A 25,123-nucleotide genomic window follows, 5' to 3' on the forward strand; every position below is an offset into this window, starting at 1 on the left:
AATAAAGATCAGATTTGATCAAGAAACCCTCAGTATTTTTACACTGTGTTTAGGTTTGTGAAAAACTCACACTTGAGCAATTCATGCAACTTTATTCTCCATATAAGAGGCTTCTTTAAGCTGCCATCAACAAAAAAGCCTTTTATATAAAGTATTCGATACGTTTCTGTAGCTTAGTACTTTCTCCTTGTGTCATTTCAATGTTAATACACACAACTCATTTTTAGGATTTTTTGAGGGGGTTTTGTTTTATTTTTATGTTTGTGTTATTTTTTTATTTTTTTATTTTTATTTTTTACCAAAATCTGGTTCAATTCCATGTCAACAGCTCCTTTAGAAATTTTATATCCAGGAAAAAACGAGATGTGTTCAATACTTGTTCCCTGCTCTACATATAAATGTTCATAAGTTAAAAAAAAATCTAATTATTAAAATCGTTCAAGGATTTAAGATGGCGATGAGCGTTAAATGTGTCAACAGTGTTATGAAAAGGGTCCATAGAGCAGATACTGAATTAAGCTGTGTATGACTGGTTGCTGTCACAAAATCCACGAGCCTCCTATTAGTTGTACTTTCTGACCATAAAGTCAGAGTTGTGAGTTTATGGCATAATGTTATTTGTAAATTTTATAGTCCTCCTACACTTATGCCGAGTTCAGACTGCATGATTTTCAAAGTAGTCATGTCACAGATGTTTTCACACTGCATGACTATCTGGGCTAGCGTTTCGTCGCTGCTTTGTGTACACTGCAAGATGGATCGGCGACAGGGACATTCACATTGCATGACTTTACTATGGGAAGAATCGCCGACAACTTCGTCCAAACTACCGTCTCACAGCCAAAAACACGTAATATATCTTTTGTTATTAACTACATAATGAGAAAGAAGCCTTTAATGGGGTAGAACATGTACATGTTTGCTCACCTGGGTTTAAAGGGAATAAGCCATTTCTCCTCAACGTTGATAATAAACTAATTTCTTTCTGTATGAAACGTCAAACAGACACAGCTGAGTCCTGTTAAACCTCCACTAGTTTTTCCTCCATTTCGTGGGTCCAAACAAACCAAAATAGAGCGCTTTTAACTTCTCCCCCAGCCTCCCGCTGGCCTGCAGCAGGTATACACACACGCACACACAAGTGAAAGCTGCTCTCTCATTGGCTGTAGGCGATCGCTGATGTTATTTTCAGTCAAAACTAAATTCACACGGCATGATTTGAATCGCCGACAGCTCCAGATATTTAGCATGCCAAATATCTCACAGGCAACGGCGACTCATCGGCAATTCTCTCAGATCACGTCTTTGAAAGTTCATACTGTGTGATTGTCACTCACATGCACGAGCAGCGATTTGCCTGTGACTTCAGGCATTTGTCTGCGATTTCTCAAAACCTGTCAGCGAGCCTAAATCGGGGCTAAAATCACGCAGTCTGAACTAGGCATTACAGAACCCTCGGTATGATTCCTGATTTTCTCACATTCTCAAGGGAGCAATCCGAAACATCTAAACCACCATTCAGCCAGATGCTAACTACAAGAATCTCCTTATTTTATTTTATTGTTTATATTTACAATATGTATAACTAAGCAAGCGCGTCTACCAGACAAATCACAGGTACAATAGGTTTAATGTTAAATTTCTGTAAAAATTGAGCAAACAAGTTCTTTTGTCTTTCGTTTAACTTAACTAAATATCTTAACAGTGAAATGCATTTTGTAGTTACTTTATGGTCTTGGTGATATCAAAACACTAAAGGTTGTTGTTCCTTGTATTTGCAGGCATCGTGCAAATGAAACTTCCACTAGCGATGGGCCAAGTGAGCATTCAAAATCCCTCCCTGACATAAGATGGCGCTTAATGTAGAACAGAAATACCCCGGTACTGCATACGTTATTCCACTTCTGTTTAACCTCATCCACTACAGCACATAAATACCTTTCAAAAGCTACAAGCCATGAAAAATATTAAGTTAAATGAAACTCACCAATCTTGAATTCGTGATCGGCAATTAATGTGTGCTCGCCTTGACCATTTTGTGCTTAAGCACTACCAAGTTGAGTTTGACTGTTACTTCAGCAGCTCAGAAACATGACCAAAAGTGCCAATCTCATTGGTCGACCAGATTATTATTATTTGTCCTTTATTTGACAGGATTGTGGGGCGCACGGTGGCTCAGTGGTTAGCACTCACAGCAAGAAGGTCACTGGTGGACCCATTGGCATTTCTGTGTGGAACTTGCATGTTCTTCTCTTTATGTTCATGTGAGTTTCCTCCAGGTCCTCTGCTTTCCCCCGCAGTCCAAAGACATGCTCTATAGGTGAATCGGATGAAGTAAATGAACGAGCTGGGGTACGAACTTGGCATATCCCGAGCACTGTTGTGGTATACGTCTGCACACTAACCAATAGGCTAATGATCCAATAGGTCAAGTAGATTTTAATGTGGTGTCAAACAAACAAAACAAAACATTAATTTTTTTTAAATTGATGCTTTTTTTCCTGCCGTTTTGTATTGTATATATATGAATTATTATGATTTTAATTAACCTTTTTAATTAACCTTGTCATTCATAATGTAATTCATAATGTAATTCAGGTAGAGGATCATAATTATGGGTGAAAGCATGGATAATGCTTTTTCTCATAAAGCATTTTGTCATGAAACATAAAATAAAATGTATATAAAAACAATTTAAAATGTTTGGTTCAATGAAGCATGCATTTTTATGTAAAAATATGCAATACTTATGAATGCTTCATTGAACCAAACACGTACATGTAAGCAAAATAAAGTTTTCATATTTTATGGAAAATATTAAGTTCTGATTTACAGAAACCTGTGATGGGCTATTTTTAGCAGAGACATTCGGATAGTAGGGTCAGAATTTGGCATCAACAACATGAAAAGCATGGATCCATCCTGCCTTGTATCAACAGTTCAGGCTGGTGGTGGTGGTGTAATGGTGTGGGGGATATTTTCTTGGCACACTTTGGGCCCATTAGTAGCAATTGAGCATCGTGTCAATGCCACAGCCTACATGAGTATTGTTGCTGACCATCTTCATTCCTTTATGACCACAGTGTACCCATCTTCTGATAGCTACTTCCAGCAGGATAACACACCATGTCATATAGCACGAATCATCTTAGACTGGTTTCTTGAACATGACAATGAGTTCACTATACTCAAATGGCCTCCACAGTCACCAGACTCAACCCAATAAAGCACCTTTGGGATGTGGTGGAATAAGAGATTTGCATAATGGCTGTGCAGCCGCCAAATCTGCAGCAACTGCATGATGCTATCATATCAATATGAACCAAAATCTCTGGGGAATACTTCCAGTGCCTTGTTAAATCTATGCCACGAAGGATTAAGGCAGTTTTGAAGGCAAAAGAGGGTCCAACCTGGTACTAAAGTGTATCTAATAAAGTGGCCACTGATTGTTTTGGCAGCACAGTTAATAACAAAACTTAAATTGACTTTGAAATAAGTTTTCAGTCAGTTATTTAAACACAAACTATGTGTCACTTTACTTTTCTTTTAGGCTTCATGTAGATGCAAAAGAAAAAAAAATCTACATTTTATTGCCCAGCCCTATCCATATCTGAGAATTTCACATAACTATAAAGCTGAATAATAAATCAAAGCTTTTAAATCATCAAAATAATCATTTGTTGCAGCTTAAGTCCATAGAACGTCTAGGCGGAATTGTCGCATTAAAGCATATCCAGGTTCTTTACTCTGGTGTTATTGAGCAGACTTGTGAATGTGCCTCGGTCAGCTCAGACAGTCCGTCAAAGGAACTAGAAGGTGGATCAAGTCACTGCCAAGTTGAGGCTTATGCTGACTGATTGTGGATCTGCGGCACAGCGACGGATAGAGATTGAGAGAGGAGACTGTCTGACTCAGCTTTCTCCATTGCTCAGTGCTCATCTCTGTATTTCGCTCATGGATTCTGTGCAGTTTATTGTTCTTCTAACACCCAGAAGTACTGCAAGAGAAAAAGCTGCATTGTTCCAGAATGACTTGGAGGCTTTTGCCAAAGTGTGTTTTACATGTGTTTTTCACCCTCATAAAATGCTGCTGTTTTGGTTTAGGATGTCAAAAACTGCAGCGAGATGACACGATGATGTAAATACTGCACATCTGGAATGTTCCACTCAGGAATGTTTGTATCATCACCTTATCCACCCTGAAATGCACTGCGGCTCATCTGCCACGTCAGTTACACACACACACACACACACACACACACACACACACACACACACACACACAGACACACACACACACACACACACACACACACACACACAGACAGACTCAGTCACTGGCGGGAGGATGTGAAGTGTCTGTCTGAATATATTCTCTTCCGGACGCTCTCCTTTCTAATGTCAAACCACAGATGTGGCAGATGAAGAAAGTCTTGCAGTGCTCAAAATACCACCAACTGAACCTGTAAAAGCAGAAAATCAATTCATTTCAGCTCCAAACTTTTTTTTAAGCTTTTTTGTGTGTGTTTAAAGAGTGACTAAGGTTTCACAAACTAAAAGAAGAAAAAATAGCGAACTTTTCAGAAATATTTGCACATGTTAACACATTTGTAAGACTCTTGTAAAAGGAAGAATTGGAATTGCACTGCATAAATTAGTATTTAATTCATTAACTTTGTTATTTACATTGCATTTGTTATTTTTATAATATTATTTATGATTGATTTAAATATATGGTCCCACTTTATATTAAGTGGCCTTAACTAATATGTACTTACATAGGAATTAATAGTTTGTTACAATGTACTTATTGTGTAAATACATGTATTTACTGTGTACTTATGCTTGATTAAATACATGTAATTACATCTGTAATTAACTTTTGTAATTACATTTGTAAATACACTGTTGACCATCCCTTACAGCTTAACCCACCCTTAAACCTACCCATGCCACCAAACCTGTACATAACTCAACCCCTATCCTAACTCAAAAGCACCACAAGTGTTCTCAAATACATTATAAACACAGTAAGTACATTGTATTTATTTTTTTGATGTAAGTACATAGTAGTTAGGGACACTTAATATAAAGTGGGACCAAATATATGGTTGAAAAAGGCTTTAAATCAATTTATCTTGTATTTACAGAGATATAAAGCATGCACTTAAAAAACAGAGATATAAAACATAGCCACTTGGATAACATGTTAGCAACACATTTATATATGATAAAAGGTGCAGAATGTAAACTAGGTATTGCATTCCTGGATCAAAACACAAGCACAAGCTTCTATTTCAACAGGATAAACTGACAATGATCACCTCAGGTGCACCTAGTACCTAGTACTCTGAAACACCCATACACTCTCGCATTCACACTTGCACACTACGGCCAATTTATGCTAACTCCACTTAGAACATGCAAACTCCACGCAGAAATACCAAAGGCCCATCCAAGATTTGAACCAGTGGCCTTGCTTTAAAGCGACAGTGCTAACCACTGAGCCACCGTGCTGACTTTTTAATATTATATATTTTATGTTAATTTAAGACAAGTGGACTTTTTTAAATCTGTTTATTAAACTTTTACAGAAATAACAGTATAGTTATACAGAAAAAGTATATAAACAAATATTATTCCCTTTCCTCATAAAAAAAATTATTACAATAACAAAGCTAAGACTAAATTAAGACTTTTAAAAGCAAACGTGCATGCTTGGTACAATTAAAAATAGTTTTACTCAATATTGCATGCAGGCTTATTATTATTGGCACCCAATGTGGTCCAACTAGTCCACACTAGCTTGTTCTGACCAAGAACTGCCCATGAGTTCATATTACAGGTAAATCAACCATTCACAATCAATTTTGTCTTCACATGCCATTGAGGGGTGGATACATTCTCTGCAAACAGATTAACAAACAAAAGCTTTGAATTTCCAGGTGGTCTGACAAAAGTTCCAGTGGTGTTGAAGCCGACCAATCGCATTGGAGGGTTTTGAAATATGCAATTCTTGTCTGCAATATGCATCAGACGGTCAGTGGGTGGTACGTGCTGTCTAAGCTGAGAGTAGGGTTTCTGCAAAAAGACAGCAGCTGCAAAGGAGCACTTTAGCTTTTTATTCCTTTTAAGTAGACGCCAGATTAAAAACATAAATTGTGGACAGGACTGCAGGGCACACGTGTTAATACTGTTATATAGTCCATTGTTTGCATATCTCCTCCATCACAGTCTTTGGCTAAACCTCAAAATCTCATGAAAAGCTCTCTGTGTTTATCTTTGGCTGGAAGGTACGATTGTTTGTGTGTGTTTTTTTCCCTCTTGAATTTGGAGACATGCTTTTGATCCACTAGCAAAAGAACAGGACTTTCATTAATTCTTTGTTTTATTTGCTGCTCTTTCCTATATTTCTTGTGGACACTGTGTAATGGCTGTGGGACTTAGAATTGGGTCCAAGGATTGATGCTGTTTTGGTTTCTCATTCTCTGTTTTTCTGTCATATGATTCAGCATTTGCTAGAAACCCTGTTGTTATAACTTGTGAATTGATTATAGGACTGGTTGATAATGAGGAGTATAACAGGGTTCATACTAGGGGTTTAGATTATAGTCGACATCAACTAGTCGCTGGTTACATCAGTAAAACACAAGTTTGCAACATCCCACAACTAGCGATTTATTTGCAGGAAATATATACACACACTGTTTGACAGCTCATAACACATTGAAAAAGCAATGCAACATTACCAATGACTAATTTTAGTGGACAACAAATGCCTTGTCAACACTTTCATTCCATTAATAATGCAACATTAGCACCCGGGATAATTTTACTGCTAAATAAATGCATGTGAATGCGCTGTCAGTCGGGCGACTGTCAGCATCATGATGGTTAAATGAAGGATTAAATAATGTTAGAACATCTCACTGGGCTGGATGGAGTTTACATGTTCTCCCCGTGTTCGCTTGGGTTTTCTCCGGGTGCTCCGGTTTCCCCTGCATAGGTGAATTGGGAAGGCTAAATTCTATGAGTGTGAATGGATGTTTCCCAGTGATGGGTTGCATCTGGAAGGGCATCCATTACATAAAAGCATATGCTAGATAAGTTGTCGGTTCATTACACTGTGGCGACCACGTATTAATAAAGGGATTAAGCCAAAGGAAAATTGATGAATGAATGAATGATACTGACAGAAATACATAATATAGACACAAATACAAATCACATTCTTTTTGGAGAGGGTGTAGATTCTTAAAACAAATAATGATTTAGCAGATGACCTTGAGATACTTTTTCGGTTTTCATTCTTGTATGTCAGTTTCTGCATAATTTAGCAGTACAGCTATGAATGTTATCTGAGCCTTGTCTTACAGCAGTGCTCAACTCTTTCATTGTGGCTGCTGTGAATGTGTGTCAAATGAATGCACGTTTCAAAGCCAGCAAAAATGTCTGATACACACCTCCTTGTTTGAGAAGCACACAATAAGCTTTCTTATGTGTAGTTGCACCATCACTAATGAATAGTCTGTGACCTCCTTTTTTCCCCAAGTGCTGGGTTGATGAATGTAGGCCAGATCAACCAGCACAACAGTCATTCCCAGTTACATCGCAGCACCGGCTGCCAGAGTTTTCACCACTAAACTGCTGACATGCAGTTCAACATTTTAGATAGACCTTTAGTAGTCATGCATTTACACTACACACTAGCAAAAGTCTACACATCCCTGTTAACATCCCACTTTTCTGTTATGTAAAAAATGAGATCAAGATAAATTATTTTAGTATTTTTCCACTTTTAATGTACATTTTAATCTGTACAACTCAATTAAAACAGAAATACTGGACATATTTGGGTTTGAGGAAGAAAAAATAACTAAAATAATGGGGTTGCATAAGTGTGTACACTGTTATATGGGGGATTTGTAATGTTCAGAGTTAAGTAACCACATTGAAACTTATTCTGAGGAGCATTCATACACATTTGCCTTTATTTTAAGTGCCTTAATATAACCTCAATAAAGTCTATTTGGCTTTTCCTGACATTTTCTTAGTTGCATCTTGAAGCAAAAGTCCGCAAAGAGTATCCAGATCATCAGAGGGATCTTAGTGTTAATAGGTTTAAGCCAGGAGAAGGGTGCAGAATAGTCAAAGCTTTCGATATACCATGGAACACGGTGAAAATCAAGTCATCATCAAGTAGCGTAAATGTGGTGTAACAGTTACTTTATCCAAGAACTTGATCTTATTTCAAAACTGATGAAAAGACACTGGTCAGTAAAGCTACCAAGTGACGGATATAAAATGTGTATGGAAGTATATCCCGGACTATTTTCAAATGTAGTCAGTGTAGACATCTGAAATTCTAATACAAAAGTTCACAGATGTTTTGCGATTCCATTTGCAGGTTGCATGCATGACGCAGAGAGAAAGTACAAGCAAATGGAGCAATTAATATTGCTATTTAGATATGTCAGGCTCATAGCTCATAAGACATGGGAAATGTATTTGCAAATGGACTTTGCTTTTTTATTTAAAACGTGGCAGTCACTGTGCGTTCGGAAAACGGAAATGCAGACTGTAATGCAGGATTTGCAATTGCATTTGGATTGTCAAAATCTATACATCCACATAGGGCTGGGCAATATTGCCAAAAAAACAATATAATGTTTTCATATTATTCGATATCGACAATTATTGAATATTTTTTTAATAATAGATTTTTTATTTATTCAACCACTTTATTTTAATTGACCAACATTACTTAGGCAAATAGTTATAATAGTCAAAAACAGAAATATTTAAACAAAATATCTGATCTCTTTATAATAAAATAAACTGAATTGTTAAAGAGACTTTTAATCCTGATAAATAAAATGTTACAAAGTGTGTGCAATGGTAAAGCGTAAATACTAAACAGTCAAAGCAAACTTTAAGATATGAATAATAATGATACAGTAAACCTCATACTCTGTAAACAAAACCAATTATGATAATCAAATCTGAGCTTTCAAGTAAACAAACTAACCATCATTATTTAAATACATATTGTAAAATTACAAATTGTAAAGTTGACTAAATTTACACCTATGCAAACATTTTTTTCAGATGGGGTGCTAGTGGCTGAGATGCACAAGAAAAGAAACCAAAAAAGCCCCTCTGGCGACACCCTTACATCCTTTTTTATTTGCAATCACCTCACTGCTGCTATACGGCACTCATTTGTGCATGTGTTGTTATTCTGACCTGAAGTGACAAGCATAGGGCTGTGCAATTAATCGAAAATCCGATTTCGATTTTGGCTTCAAATGATTATGAAAAAGCATTAATCGAGATCAACGATTATTGCATCATACTGTATACCGCCCCCTTTCCAGCTGTTCACTTACGCGAAAGACCGCATGCTTATGTGTGTGTGCCGCAAGCACACACAGCCAGAAGCATGCGGCCGGTCAGCATTCGGTCTCATTCGCACACTGAGACTAGCAGAGGAGCGCAGACATCTAAAGTCATCTTAACGTGAGCGCTTTAATGGTCAAATAGGTGTCAAAACATGGTGTTTAGTGATTATTCATACTAACCCTCATGTGTGTAATAAACAAACGAGTTGAAGATCAAAAGACACGTGAAAGAGAAACCATTGAGACAGCGCGATGTTCCTGCTGCAGCCTGTTTTTATCATTAATCAAACAAAACGAGAAAATCCCTCTCTGCTCTTGACTGAAGGACTTTTGTAGCTAAAGTGTTTTTTTTAGAGTGAAGATGCTTAAAGCACAGTTTGTTTCATATTTTTATTCTATTGTATTTATTATTCTTTCCTTTGCAGGGTGGAAAATAACTGTATGTATACAGTTGAAGTCAGAATTATTAGCCCTCCAGAATATTAGCAACCCTTTTCCAGCCCAATTTCTGTTTAATGGAAAGAGGTTTTTTTTTTTTTTACTTATTTCTGAACATAATAGTTTTCATAACTCATTTCTAATTACTGATTTCTTTTATCTTTGCTATGATGACAGTAAATATAATTTGACTAGATATTTTTCAAAATACAAGCATTCAGATTAAAGTGCAATTCAAAGGCTTAATTAGAGTAATTAGAGCAAGTCATTGAATAACAGTAAGCAGGGGGCTATAATATTGACCTTAAAATGGGTTTTAAAATATTTAAACCTGCTTTTATTCCACCTAAAATAAAACAAATAATCCTAGAAGAAAAATATTATAGGAAATACTGTAAACATTCCTTGCTCTGTTAAACATAATTTGGGAAATATTTATTTAAAAAAAAAAATTCTCAGGAGTGCTAATAATTTTGACTTCAACTGATAATCGTTTTAAATAATCGTGATTACAATTATGACCAAAATAATCGTGATTATGATTTTTCCCAAAATCGACCATTTATAATGGACTTTGCTCGTGCTCCCCTGGCGTCTCTTGTAACTCGGTGACCATCAATTTTTTTTTTTTTTTTTTTTTTTAGAAAATGACAAATGAACAAACCATTGCTATGATTTTAATGCAAGTTTATGGAGAAAAGTAAAAACCACTGCGGTGTTCGAGTGCCCTGTGTTTGCCTGAGGTAATTACTAATTAGTCAGTCGTAATTACTGAAATGTGTACATGCCATACAAAGTGTGAAGGAGATTGATTAGTTCTACTCGTGCTCGTGGCATTTGGAAAAGTTCAGATGTTTTCAACAAGGTGCGGCTGGAAAATGTGCGCGGTTCACATGCACACTCCTTGTACAACATGTGCACGTTGCTCTCATGCGCGCATCATGCAAGTCACCCTAAGCTTATTGGCATTGCTTCCAAGGCGCGCATTCAGCAGCCACTTTTAATAAAACTATAGCAATTTTTTAATCGATATTGAAAATGATGTTCGGTCAATAAATATAAATACAGATTTTATCGCCTAGCCCTACATTCATATATTGAAAATGCAATTGCAAATCCTACCTAACTTATTAAAATAACACTTTTTTGTCACTATATACACTGTAAAAAATGCTGGGTTCCACACAATTCCTTTATGTTGTCCCAAAAAAAATCCATTAAGTTAACATAATCGTCTTTGCAGATTTAAGTGGATTGATTATGAAACAATTAAGTTGTTTGAAAAAGCAGCAAAAGTCTTTTTTTGAGTGTTCTTTTAAGCCTCCTCTTCTCTCTTCTCAGGTTGGCGGCACTAAAACAGGAGTGGTGCGTTATGTGGGAGAGACTGACTTTGCCAAGGGCGAGTGGTGTGGAGTGGAGCTGGACGAGCCGTTAGGGAAAAACGATGGAGCTGTAGCTGGAACCAGGTACATCATTAGTCCTCTGCCAGACTTCATGCCCTGTCTTTAGCAGCTCCCTCTGTGGCCTTTAACACTAATAGCCTGCATAGTTTCATGCTCCTTTTAAAGAGCTTTGATGACTATTTAGTATGTTAATCAGATATTTTAGTTGTAGTGCAGAATACAGCAATGAATCAATTTTAAACTTCTTTATTAATTCTTTAACCCTATTTTTTTTTAAGCTAAAACTGTTGTCTTTGGTGTTCCATAAAACAGCTTTAACGTATATTTGCAGTTTGAAAAAAATCATTTTACATATGCTGGATATTGAGCTATCTATAAATGCATCCCAGTCTTATTCACCAATATACAAGTACATTTTATTTTGAAAGCTATAAAAGAGTTCATCGACATCTAGTAAATTTTACTGCATTCCAAATTCAAACAACTGCTGATGTGGAAACTCACACCTTGCATTGTAGTTTAGTGATGTCACATAATGAAAGTTTGCAAATGCAGGTTTATGTTGACTTACGTCTCATGTTAGTACTTAAAAACCATGGCTAAAATAGTTTGATTTACATGCTGAGCCAAGGTTTAAACCTCTGCTGTCTTTTCACTGAAGAAACGAGGATGATTGAGTTCCAAACAGGGATAAACAACTTCATGGATACTTATTAGTTGTTGACATTTGGCCCATTTGGATTTAGTGCATCATGCAGTTTGTGTTGATAATGAAAGCAAGATCTGCCTGTGTTTAGTTTAGTTGATACAAAAAGAAATAAGAGACAGCAAGGGCTTATAATAGATCTTTATACACTATCGTTCAAATGTTTGGAGTACTTTCGATTTTTTTTTCCTAAATGTTTTGAAAAAAAGCATCTTATTATTAGCGGGAGTTATGTTCTAAAAAATATCATGCAATAGGTGAAATCTGTGAAGTAGTCCGCTTTTTTTTCTACAAATATTATTATAGATGTTTTAAGGCTGTAAAACCCCTCACTACACACTTTATACACAATGTATTATAATTTAGCATATAGGGGTTCTCAACTGTCCGTCAAATTCTGTCTTTATTTTATACACTCAGTTTGTCATAAAGTTATCTGTAACATTAGCTCAAATGATGGCATTCTGGTTTTAGCTCTTTGATTGTAAGGTGGCTCTAAACTGTCAAAACACCTCTCGAAGCGCTTTACAGATGCGAAAAGTGGGAAAAAATCAAAGCCGGATTGTTTTAGAGGCAATGTGTCGATATGATTTACACAATGAGAGGTCGAATTTATTTTTTTACGTGCGAAAATTAGGGACGAAAAATTCGGATTCAGTGTGCAATAACATTTAGGGTTATTAGGCAAGTCATTGGAAAACAGTGGTTTGTTCTGTAGATAATTGAAAAAAAAAGTATTATGGGACTAATACTATTGACTTTAAAATTGTTTATTTAAACTGGTTTTATTCTAGCTAAAATAAAACAAATCAGACTTTCTCCAGAGGAAAAAAATGTGAAATACTGTGAAAAATTTCTTGCTCTGTTAAACATCATTTGAAAAATAGCTACTGACGTTAAATATAAATGGTATGCTTATATGATAATTATTGATTCATGAACTTTTAGCTAGTTTCAATTTTAATAACCATTACGTATGCTGACATTAAAAACATTTCAGAAGAGGAAAATCATACAGATAGCCATCCACTCTGAGTGTTTTTAAATGTCTACATGCTAACCTTGCGTACACTACATTTAAGCTATTTCCTTCCTTGCTTCCTTTATTTTCTGTGTGTACCCTTAGATATTTCCAGTGCCCACCCAAGTTTGGCCTCTTTGCTCCAATCCACAAGGTGATTCGCATCGGCTTCCCGTCCACCAGTCCAGCTAAAGCTAAGAAGAGCAAGCGTATGGCGATGGGTGTGTCGTCTCTGGCCCACAGCCCCTCCAGTTCCTCCATCAGCTCTGTCAGCTCTGTGGCGTCCAGCGTTGGAGGCCGTCCCAGCCGCACAGGCCTAGTAAGAGACCTAATATGCCCCCTTTTACAGGATGGCGGTGTTCCGAGATTGTATTTGTGAATTTCAATTTAGAATACCACCAAAAATAATTTATTATAGAATGCTGTTAATGTCCAATTTAAATAGGAAGTAAAAGCACATTTTGTTTGTGTGCGTCTCTTTAAATGTAAATGAGGTGCTGCTCCTGCCCCTTTTATAGAAGAAGGTGGAGTCTTTACAGTCTGTGTTTCAGAAAATAACAGCTTAGAGAAACTGCAAAAATAATTTTTTATATAATCCTGTTGGTTTCCAACACTCAAGATTGTATTGAAAACACATAAAGTTCAGGGAAATGTTTAAAATAGCTGGGAAATGTTTAAAATAACATAATAACATAATAATAACAGCATAATATACAGTATCTACAGCTGTTTATGCTGTTAATATGAATGAAACTTTTATCTCATACGCACCTCCTAATTTTAGAAGCCACGGTAACACTTTATAATAAATTCACACTATAAATCATCTATTAAGCATTAGCAAATAGTGAATTCTTTATCAGTTAAGCATTAACTCTACATTAATAAGCATCAGTAAGCAGTTTATAACTGCAGCTACAAATGCTGTATTCTTGTCTAATAAGCACCTATATAATGTGTTCAATAATTGTATTTTCATACTTAATTAATGATTTATTTTTCATTACTAAATGAAGAATTGCATTGTTTACAAACCAGTTGTATTGAAGAGTAGTTGATGGTTTTTAGAATAATTCAAAATGAGTTAGTAAATTATTAATAAAATATTGAAATCAACATTTATGTCTTATTATTCAGACATATACTAATAGTTAACTAATATGTTAATAAATGCTTTATTAACTCAACTTCATGCAGTTTTGTGACCTAATCTAAAGTGTGGATTATTTATGCTTTATAAATCCCTTATAAATGACTATTAAAGGCTCCGAATCAACTGAACAATAATCCTTGCAATCTTTTCTAAAAAGTAAAATTACTGTAAAGTTTAAACATTGCTGAATAACAGGAGTTTCAAAATACAACAACAATATAATAATAATTTAAAAATATAATAAGATGTAATGTTTAAACTCTACAGTGATTCTATTTTAGATAAGGTTGCAAAGATTTATTTTTCATTTGAAGTACAGTTTCATTTGTGTATCTTTAAATGAATAAGAATGAATAATGTCATTTTTCCTGTTTAGAATTTAACTGAGCCTTTATTTGTCATTTATAAGGGATTTATAAAGCATAAATAGTCCTGACTTTAGATTAGGTCACAAAACTAGATGAAGTTGAGTTAACAAAGCATTTATTAACATAGATAGTAACCATTAATATATGCCTGAATAATAAAACATATAAACATTGATTTCAATAGTTTATTAATTATTTACTAACTCATTTTGAATTATCCTAAAATCCATCAACTACTCTTCAATACAAATGGTTTATAAAAAATGCAATACTTAATATAGTAATGAAAAATAAATCATTAACTAAGTATGAAAGTACAATTATTAAACACATTATATAGGTGCTTATAAGTCAAGAATAGAGCATTTGTAGCTGCAGTTATAAACTGCTTACTGACGCTTATTCACTAATTAATTAATATTCACGCTAATTAATTAATTCACTATTTGCTAATGCTTAATAAATGATTTATAGTGTGTAGTTATTATAAAGTGTTACCGAAGCCACAATAAGTTTTCTTATGTGTAGTAGTGCCATCACTAAAAAAGATAAACAGAAAAAACACTCACTCTTTTTGACTAAATAACTTTAGTTGCTTAATAAAATTAAATTTCTCTAAAATGCAGCAATTTTTACACATTAATGCTAATGGGACATATTTGGGTTTATTTTCACACTAGTGATGGGAAGTTCGGATCATTTTACTGACTCGGATCTTTGAGTTTCGTTCATCGAGATGAACGAATTTTTTTTCGAGTCATTACATTCATTTAGTTCAATTTGCCAAAATATTATTAAAATGTTACGAATTGCTTCCAAACACATCTACAACTAGCCCAAAAGGTTGATTGCACGACAAATAAGTCATAAAATAGAATATAAGAAGGAGAAAATAACAATTCAATGTTTACCTGCTCTATTGTCTATGAAGGCATTTTTGTGTCTTTGCTCAGCTCACCTCTTCATGTCTTCAAATGTCAATGGTTCATTCACGTTACACTGACAGTCACATGTAATCTTAATCAATGCACAGTCTAAGCCGATAGGAGCCATAATCGTTCGTTCATCACGTGACAGAATGACTCAAACCCGAGGACTTGAGAGATGAACGAATCAATTCTTTTTCCGGTTCTAAACGCGTATGATTGGCCCTTGAGGAACGTGTGACTCAGACCCGATAGAGGACTCGAGGTGAACGGATCAATTCTTTTTCCGGCTCTAAACGCGTATGATTGGCCCGTGAGGAACAAATGACTCCTACCCGATAGAGGACTTGAGAGATGAACGGATCAAAACTTTTTCCAGCTCTAAACGCATATGATTGGCCCGTGATGAACGAGTGACTCAGACCTGATCGAGGACTCGAGAGGTGAGCGGATCAATTCTTTTTCCGGTTCTAAACGCGTATGATTGGCCCTTGAGGAACGTGTGACTCAGACCCGATAGAGGACTCGAGGTGAACGGATCAATTCTTTTTCCGGCTCTAAACGCGTATGATTGGCCCGTGAGGAACAAATGACTCCTACCCGATAGAGGACTTGAGAGATGAACGGATCAAAACTTTTTCCAACTCTAAACGCATATGATTGGCCCGTGATGAACGAGTGACTCAGACCTGATCGAGGACTCGAGAGGTGAGCGGATCAATTCTTTTTCTGGCTCTAAACGCATATGATTGGCTTCTGCCAATGTGATGAAGACTTGAAATTAACGATACTACCTGCACAAATGTGCGCACGCGCGGATGAATGAATCACTTCCTGAGAGGACTCGTAGTTCCCGATACATATTGAAGATTCGTTCAAAATGAACGAATCGTTCATGAACGACCCATCACTATTTCACACCCAAGTGTAGATTATAAAAAACAAGCGGTGGATTTCTACCATGTGATTTACGCAGATACTGTAGACATCATCAGTGTTCAAACATCTTATGAAAGTGACTTGAATAATAGGTCCCTCTTAAAATACTTAAATGAAAGTGCAGAATCATATATTGTATCACCATCTTAAGGGGTTATTTTAACATGTATTTTCACTTTTTTTTCTTTTCCCTCTAAATGATTTAACAGTTCAAGGGTTGTTCATTTCATTCTTTGCTAAAGGGGTGAAAAATACTTAAAAAAAAATGTTTTCAGTGGTATCCTGGACATTAGGATGCCACCCACATTGCTGAGGGTGCAGTTTCGAAGAATGTCTAAACATGTGCTAAACACTCTTAAAAACAAAATAAAAAACACACATATAGATAGGTCAGAAAAGTGCAATTAAAGGTATAGTTCACCCAAAAATTTTAATTCTGTCATTTCTACTCACTCGTTTTAAACCTGTTTTCTTCCGCTGAGTACTAGAGAAGATATTTTGAAGAAAGCTAGGAAACCTATAACTATTGTCTTCCATAGTATTTGTTTGCCATACTATGGAAGTCAATGGTTATAGGTTTGCAACTTTCTTCAAAATATCTTCTTTTTTGTTCAACAGAATAAAGAAACTTATAACAGGTTTTCACCACTTTAGGGCCAGTAAATAGTACGTGAATTGACATTTTAAACTATCCCTATATAAAGGAACCATTGCATAATTGTGATCTGGATGTTGCACCGGTTTTGCAGTTTTCCACTTTTAGACATTATAGGTATAAGGTATATTTATATAAGATTTTTTTCATATAAATTATTTTGAAGCAGTGTTTCTCCAACATACACTGCCAAAATTTCTTAAAGGGTTCTGAGTAATTTTAATAAAATAGTATTAACTAGGACTAGGAAATAACACTGCATTTTTAAAAACATGACATCAAATAATAACGTTAAGCATTTTCAAAAATAGTAAAGTTAATAATAAAAAAAAATAATAATAATATCACCAATAGAACCCTGTTTACATTTTTCTTATAACATCAAATTTAGAAAAGTATGGAGTTTAGTGCTTAGTTTTCTTCTATTTGGCACTGTTTAACGGCATGCAAAAATAACGTTTTGACAAAATATTTTTAACTCTAAAAAAACCTGTCGCAAATTACCTGTTTACTAGTACACACATTCTTCTTTACATACTTCTATGCTCAGTTCATGCTCATTGTTAGGATGAGATTTTGTATTTTGTTTTTTAGTAAAGAAACAGATTTTTTTCCCCCTTTCTTTCCATGTCTCAACTTATCCATTGCCCTCTCCACAATAATGTTTTTGTACTCCTTCAATAACCATTCTGATGTCAAATCATCATACTTAGACAAAAGTTACTTTAAAACAAGCAGCTTACTCTATATCAGGCAAACAGATTGCTTGAAAAGCAAGTAGTATTAGCCTTTTACTTTGAATTACAACTTCAAAGCAGCTCTCCAGTATGTTATTGTACTCATTGATGTCTGACCTCAATGGATTTAACAAAGATAGAAACTTCACAAGAGCTTCATGTTAAAGAAAAGGGAGTCTCAGAGCTACACCCACTTATTATGCAATGGCCACAGATCAGTGGTATTTTAAAGGTGCTTTCTGTACTATTCCCTGCATACTTTTCAATCATCACTTTGACTTGATTTTATTCAAATGAAACTTAAGGCTCGATCCTACTATTTTCACTTGGCATGTCTGAATCCATTTTTGTTATTTTAAGGAAGGGAAAAACAGTCTGTACACCAGACACATTGTCTTAAAGGGTTGTCCTTATTTCCTTAATGAGTCATGGGTGTGTTTTGGGCTAACATGCATTCAACCAGTCAGAATTTCATCTCCCAAACCCTTTATAAGTCACACCATGGTGCATTTACTATTTACATGGCAGACTTTGTACGTTGATAAACTAAATGCTTCACTGGTGAGAAAAAGGTTAAAGACAAAACGAGCCTTGTCCTTTCGGGTTTCATCCATTTGACCGTGAATCCGATTTGGAAAACGGTGGTGGACGTGCTACACTTAAGAGATCCATCACATATTTCATTTCAGAATTTTGTGCAAAGATTTGTTTCACACCTATTTCTAAATTCAGCTCTAAATTCCAGCAAACTAATAAATGAACATAAGAATTAAGTGATCAAAAAACTGACAGATTTTCTATTACTTTTACATAAATGGGGATCCATACGTGTTTAAAACCCGACAGATGGACAAATCTAAACATTCATTCATTTATTTGATTAATTCATTCAATTTCTTGTCAGCCTAGACCCTTTATTAATCCGGGGTCGCCACAGCGGAATGAACCGGCAACTTTTCCAGCAAGCTTTTACGCAACGGATGCCCTTCCAGCCGCAACCCATCTCTGGGAAACATCCACATACACATTCACACTCACACACACACTCATATACTACGGACAATTTAGCCTACCCAATTCACCTGTACTGTATGTCTTTGGACTGTGGGGGAAACCGGAGCACCCGGAGGAAACCCACGCGAACGCAGGGAGAACATGCAAACTCCACACAGAAACGCCAACTGAGCCGAGGCTCGAACCAGCGACCTTCTTGCTGTGAGGTGACAGCACTTCCTACTGCGCCACTGTGTCGCCTCAAATCTGAACAAAAGATAATAAAAACAAATATAATTATGCATTTAATAAATAATAATAGTAATAATCACATCACTGAACAAGTACATTTTCATGAATAAACTGGCTACAACAGATCTGGATTCCATGAAAAAAAAATCCTGAGGTAAAGATATAGACAATATTTATTTTTATGTTTTAATTTGTCATGTTTAAAGATATTTGTGTGCTGTTGTACCTCCCTGTGTGTGTTATAAGCAATGTTTTTTGGACCGACATAGGCTCATATCCCTAACACTGTCTATTAAATAACAAATGAAAACCCTGCACCATAGACTTTAGACTAGCTTTTAGTTGGTCAATGGCGTAGTCTTTTTCAGTTGCCTCAGAATAGCAACAGAATAGCAAATGTGCCTTAACACCTACTTTCCAGACAATCACAACCATGGGCGCACAAATGCAATTTCTTTTTATACAATGTAGTGCAAAACTAGCAAATGATACCTGCGCCGTGCTGAAACTAGCAAAAAACACTTGCTTCAAACCTGGTGCCACATTGTGATGGGTGTCCAATAGGGCCCCAATTCTTTATCGCATCAATTTGTATTTTCTTTGACCTAAGATTTATGAAGTACATTTTTTTGACTTTATTACTAATAGTTGACAGAGACGTCATCGAGGTATGCACGGAAGATCTCGGGAACCACGGCTTTGCAGGAAGCCCTGAAGGAGAAACAGCAGCACATCGAGCAGCTCCTGGCCGAGAGAGACCTGGAGCGGGCTGAAGTCGCGAAGGCCACCAGCCATATCTGCGAGGTGGAAAAGGAGCTGGCGGCGCTAAAGGCGCGACATCTGCAGGTGTGACTCGAACACACAAACACAATACTGTTCATATATGTCCATTTACTATATTAACTGACAAATGCAAACCTAAACATGCCGTTTAGCATTGCATTTGTTTGAATTTCTGAAGCACAAATGACCTTTTATTTTATCTCATTTAGTATGCAACAGAGACGGAGAGCAACCTACAGCAAGTCCGAGCAATGCTGGCCAGCACACAGAAAGACAAAATGGAGCTGGCCAATCAGCTTGAAGAAGAAAAAAGGTAAATGTTTTCCTGTAACTCCATATGTTGTACAGTTTTATGCTGACATTTCTTTGCCATGGTGTTTTTAATTAAACTTTTATCATGTTAATAAGTTACTTATTGAAGAGCATGACATTGGGATAAGCTAGGGCATGTCTGTCAAAGATTTTGATTCACTTCAAATGTTGACTAAATAGATATATAGATGTCTGAAAACAATTATAAAACAAAGAGCATATAATAATAAAACATTTCTTATTAATAATACAATTTTGCCATCAGCAATTTAGGCAGCTTATATGGGCCTGGGCTATATCATACACCTGTACAAATAGTAAAAAAATATAAACTATAATTATTATAAAATAAATTAATAACTTTTAATATTTTAATTACCTGTCATTTATTATAAATATATATTAACAAAATTTAGATCAAATAAGGTGTAGGGATACTTTTCAGTTTGATTCCAAAAATGACCAGTCTGTCAGATGAAGAAGAGCCGGAGTCAGAGATTTAATTAAAAAGATTTTACTGAAGATAGTTTGCAGTAGAGATCTTCGCGGGACTAAATTTGAAAACCCGCTCTCGCCAGGTTTTAGTCCGAACCCGACCGCTCCTGCTTATGTTCAGCTTTCGTTGTGCCGCTGCCCAACCCGCCCCGTTTTCTACCCGCCGCACCCGTTCCCGCTAACCACCCAACTATGGATATTGCCATGACAGCCTATAACAAGTCTGTATAAACACACACACACATAGACACACAGTACCAAGCAAGTGACACAGACAGCATCAAGCTCTCTCTCATTATTTACACACACAGCACCAAGCTCTCTCTCTCTCATTCACACACATACACACACATAGACAGCAACAAATAAGCTAAACGCAGCATCGCGCTCTGTCATACACACAAACAGATACGTGTGCTCGCTCGCTCGGGAGTCGGGAGCGATATTGTTAGACCGCCAGCTCCCGTTCAAAATACACGTTACCGACCGCTCTTGCGCTTTATTCGAAAATGTATTGCCGATCCGTGAGAAATCTGGTCGGGAATGCAGACCTCTAGTTTGCAGTGTTCTGAGCAGAACCCAGCTTCAACACTCGCAATGAGTTTGTAGGTTGCTCTGCTTACAATCTCAAATCATCAACAATTATACTCTTAAATAACGTCATTAACTGCATCAAACACTTATAGGTGTTTTACCCTGATTGATTAAAACACAGATAGGCTAGGAAAATTTCCACGTGGGTGTGGGCGTACAATTCTGAATTATATCTCAATATCTCAAGTATACAAATGTCAGACAGCCACTAAGCTGTTCAGAGCTGACCCCAGACATCCAAACTGGCAGCTTGCAAATGAAGGAATTACTTTAAAACATTTAACACTTAAAATGGCCAATATCACTTTAGACATAATTAACACACAGCAAGTAGCAATAGGAACAGTTGTTTCCAGGTTGCAGCTTCAAGGGCATCCGCTGCATAAAACATATGCTGGATAAATTGGAGGTTCATTCTCCTGTGGCGACCCCAAATTAATAAAGGGACTAAGCCGAAAAGAAAATGAATGAATGAACAGTTGTTTTCAATTCTTCAAGAGTCCAGGGGCCTCATGTACGAAGACTTGGAAATCATACTAAAACAAAAAGCTGTAAATGTGCGTACGCAGAAAAAAATTCAGATGCGTACGCCCACGCATATTCTTTTGTACATCAGAATAACCGTGAAACTGAGCGCAACATACACGAGCACAAAACCCCTCCCTGCCTCCTCCCCCATATGAATATGCTAATGACTCTACTTTGACAAAACCTAACGAAAAAGCAATGGCAAAAGCAAGCAGAAAGGGAAACTTTGAACAGAATGTGAATTGGAGGTGCTGCTTTCGGAGGTAGTCCGGAGAAAAGCGGTGTTATTTGCAAGTTCGTTCTCCGGAATTAACAACTAAAGAAAAAAATAGAGTGGGAGAGTTTAGCTGATGTGGTTAACGCAGTTGCAGTACCCTTAACAGTCTCAGTGGCGCACCTCGTAAGGCGTAGTCAACATGTTTTGACACGTTCGAACATGAACTCGGTTCGAATCCAGCGTCTGATTAACTCATGATTCTTTTTTCCCCCACTACATATCAGATTTTGCCAACTATTTATCACGAGAAAGACAAGTAGGAATCATCAATAAGTTTGTGCATCATATTTTATTTGCACATTTATTGAATGGAAATGATTCTGATTCACGTATGCAAATTCATCTTCAGATAGTGTCTTTATAGCAATGTGCGTGCAGTAGATAGCTCAGATTACATTGGGAAAACTGGCGACCGCTGCAAATTGTGCTTTAATATTTAGCTGGTCAACTGTATGGTATGGAAACCTTATATATCTGCTAGATGAGCCCGTCTCATACAGCTGCCATTGCAAGGCTCAGACACTTTGTAGAGAGCAATTTAACACAACTGCCTCTAGGAGTCGCCAATGAAAAATAATACAGACACGCACAAAAAATGTGCGTACGCCAGCCATAAAGCTGGCGTGGAGCTGCGCACATTCCCACGTTCAGTTCATCGTTAGTAAATCCAAACGTGAGCGATTCTGAGCGTGAAACCTGGCGTACGCAAAGTTATTGTGCGTACGAAGCGTTGATACATGAGGCCCCAGGTCCATTCAAGAGGTCTCCATGTGGTCTCTGGCTGGGTAGATCCTGAGGAAACAAATTTTTTTTCATACATTAAAGCAATCACACACATATTATTCCAGTTTTGCTGTGACGTGGGATAACACTAAGGTCATCATATAATCTAGACTCTAAGACATTCAACTTTATTAATAATCATAAAGTCATAAGAAAGGATATGTGTTACGCCATCCTGGAGCGGACATCTATCAGAAAATCCACACCATCAGAGGGGTACGTCGATTAACTGGGAATAACTATATTACATTCAAATAAGCAATCAGTAATTCTGACTATTACAGCCAGTAAACTATGTTATTAATATTTATTTCTACAGTTTTCTGAGCTAAACCCATTCATTCATTTTCCTTCAGCTTCGTTCCTTATTTATCAGGGGTCGCCACTGCAGAATGAACCATTTACTATTTTTGTATATTTTTATGCAGCAGATGCACTTCCAGCTGCAACACAGTACTGGGAAACAGCCATGCACTCTCACATTCACATATTGTGGGTAATATTTGTTGTTGTTGTTTATCCAATTCACCTGTACCACATGTCTTTGGACTGTGGGGGAAAATAGAGCACCCGGAGGAAACCCATTTGAACATGGGGAGAACATGCAAACTTCTTGCTGTGAGGCGACCATGCTGCCCCAATAATATATACATAAATTAAATAATTGTGCCCCGATCTTACCCTGCTCTCATAGTAATAGGTGATCAAATACACCTGCAATTTGTGTAAATCTACAATGCCATTAAACTTGTTTTTGTATGATTCTGCGTTACTGTTTGTAGGTTTCAGTAGAAATTTCAAAACTATTCTCTGCTAGAAACAAAATAAATATTCATGCTTTGTTCTGCAATTGGCGAGGCAGTGGCGCAGTAGGTAGTGCTGTCGCCTCACTGCAAGAAGGTCGCTGGTTAGAACTTTGGCTCAGTTGGCGTTTCTGTGTGAAGTTTGCATGTTCTCCCTGCGTTCGCGTGGGCTTCCTCCGGGTTCTCCGGTTTCCCCCACAGTCCAATCACATGTTGTAAAGGTGAATTGGGTAGGCTAAATTGTCCGTAGTGTATGAGTGTGTGTGTGAATGTGTGTGTGGATGTTTCCCAGAGATGGGTTGCGGCTGGAAGGGCATCCGCTGCGTAAAAACTTGCTGGATAAGTTGGCAGTTCATTCCGCTGTGGCGACCCCGGATTAATAAAGGGACTAAGCCGACAAGAAAATGAATGAATGAATGAATGTTCTGCAATTGAAGAATGAATGCCCTGACATCTGCTGGCCATTATGTCTTATGACAGGAAAGTGGAGGATCTTCAATTCAGAGTTGAGGAAGAGTCCATTACCAAAGGAGACCTGGAGGTATGAGCTGCTGCTTTACATATTTTTGCATCAATATCCTTATGGAAAAGAAAAGGATTTCTATGGAAATACCTGATTTGTTCGAGGATAGTTGAGGCTCTTTCTGATTTACATATTTAAATAATTTTTTTAAAGTCTACAAAAATTTGTAGACACCAAAAACTTTGGATAAACTGTACCTTTACAGCCTGGCATACCTCTATAAAAAATGTCATATGATATCCACTTTGACTTAAATGATTATCAGATCAAATAAATCTTCTTTAACTAGTTTTACATACTGTAATGCTGATTGTAAAAACACACCCTGTCTTGCTTTTCGGTTTCTTCACACTTTGCTATTTTTATCAGTTAAAGTAACACTAGGCCTGTCACAATAATTAATATATTGACTTATCGTGCAATACTTAAGAATGACATCAATAATTTTTGCCATTGCAATATCTATTTACAAATTCATAAATATTGTGAAATCCATTTTACAATGACATTTACATTCTATGTCAAGTGTCAAAGTTTATAATTGGACATTTACCTCAGAGGATATTTAATAATATATATATAATAGAACATTTACCTTATTAACAACAAATTATAGAATCTAAATAACCTTAAGCATGATAAGTATTTAAAAGTGTTTATGGCTATTTGCATTATTATGCTGTTATATAATCATTATATAATCAGTGTCATAAAATGATCTCAATATTGACAATAAGATCGCTTAAAGCATCAATATCGCACAATAAAAGTTACTTATCGTGACAGGCCTAAGTAACGCTCCACTTTTTTTTAGAGGTAGGTCCATTTTACAACTTTTAAGTCAAACCTTTGAGTTTTACCATTTTTGAATTCGCTCACCTTTTTGAAAGCACTTTTAGCTTAGCATAAAGAAAAAAGCTTAACCTATCTGTTATTATGTCATGTAATGACACACAGAAAATTTTGCTATTTTCTAAGCACGTGTGACTAGGAACTATGCTGTCATTCTAAAGCTATCAGTGCAGCCATGGTAC

General features: G+C 36.4%; 2 protein-coding genes across 13 annotated transcripts in view; one reads left to right on the top strand and one right to left on the bottom strand.

The window, feature by feature from the left end:
- Nucleotides 1–25,123, bottom strand: part of mcama (melanoma cell adhesion molecule a) — a 638,953-nt gene that overhangs the window by 576,480 nt on the left and 37,350 nt on the right. The window lies entirely within an intron of this gene.
- The window catches only part of clip2 (CAP-GLY domain containing linker protein 2), an 86,735-nt gene that overhangs the window by 34,935 nt on the left and 26,677 nt on the right, over nt 1–25,123 (top strand). For all 9 annotated transcript variants that reach the window (XM_087254389.2, XM_087254392.2, XM_087254395.2 and 6 more), the window contains exons 4-8: nt 11,180–11,304; nt 13,074–13,287; nt 19,640–19,837; nt 19,984–20,087; nt 24,047–24,107. In XM_087254389.2, coding sequence (XP_087110515.1) covers nt 11,180–11,304; nt 13,074–13,287; nt 19,640–19,837; nt 19,984–20,087; nt 24,047–24,107 — 702 coding nt within the window. The remainder of the gene's footprint in view (nt 1–11,179; nt 11,305–13,073; nt 13,288–19,639; nt 19,838–19,983; nt 20,088–24,046; nt 24,108–25,123) is intronic.

The sequence above is a fragment of the Danio rerio genome, chromosome 5 (assembly GCF_052040795.2).
Source record: "Danio rerio strain M-AB ecotype USA chromosome 5, GRCz13ab, whole genome shotgun sequence".
Taxonomy (NCBI): domain Eukaryota; kingdom Metazoa; phylum Chordata; class Actinopteri; order Cypriniformes; family Danionidae; genus Danio; species Danio rerio.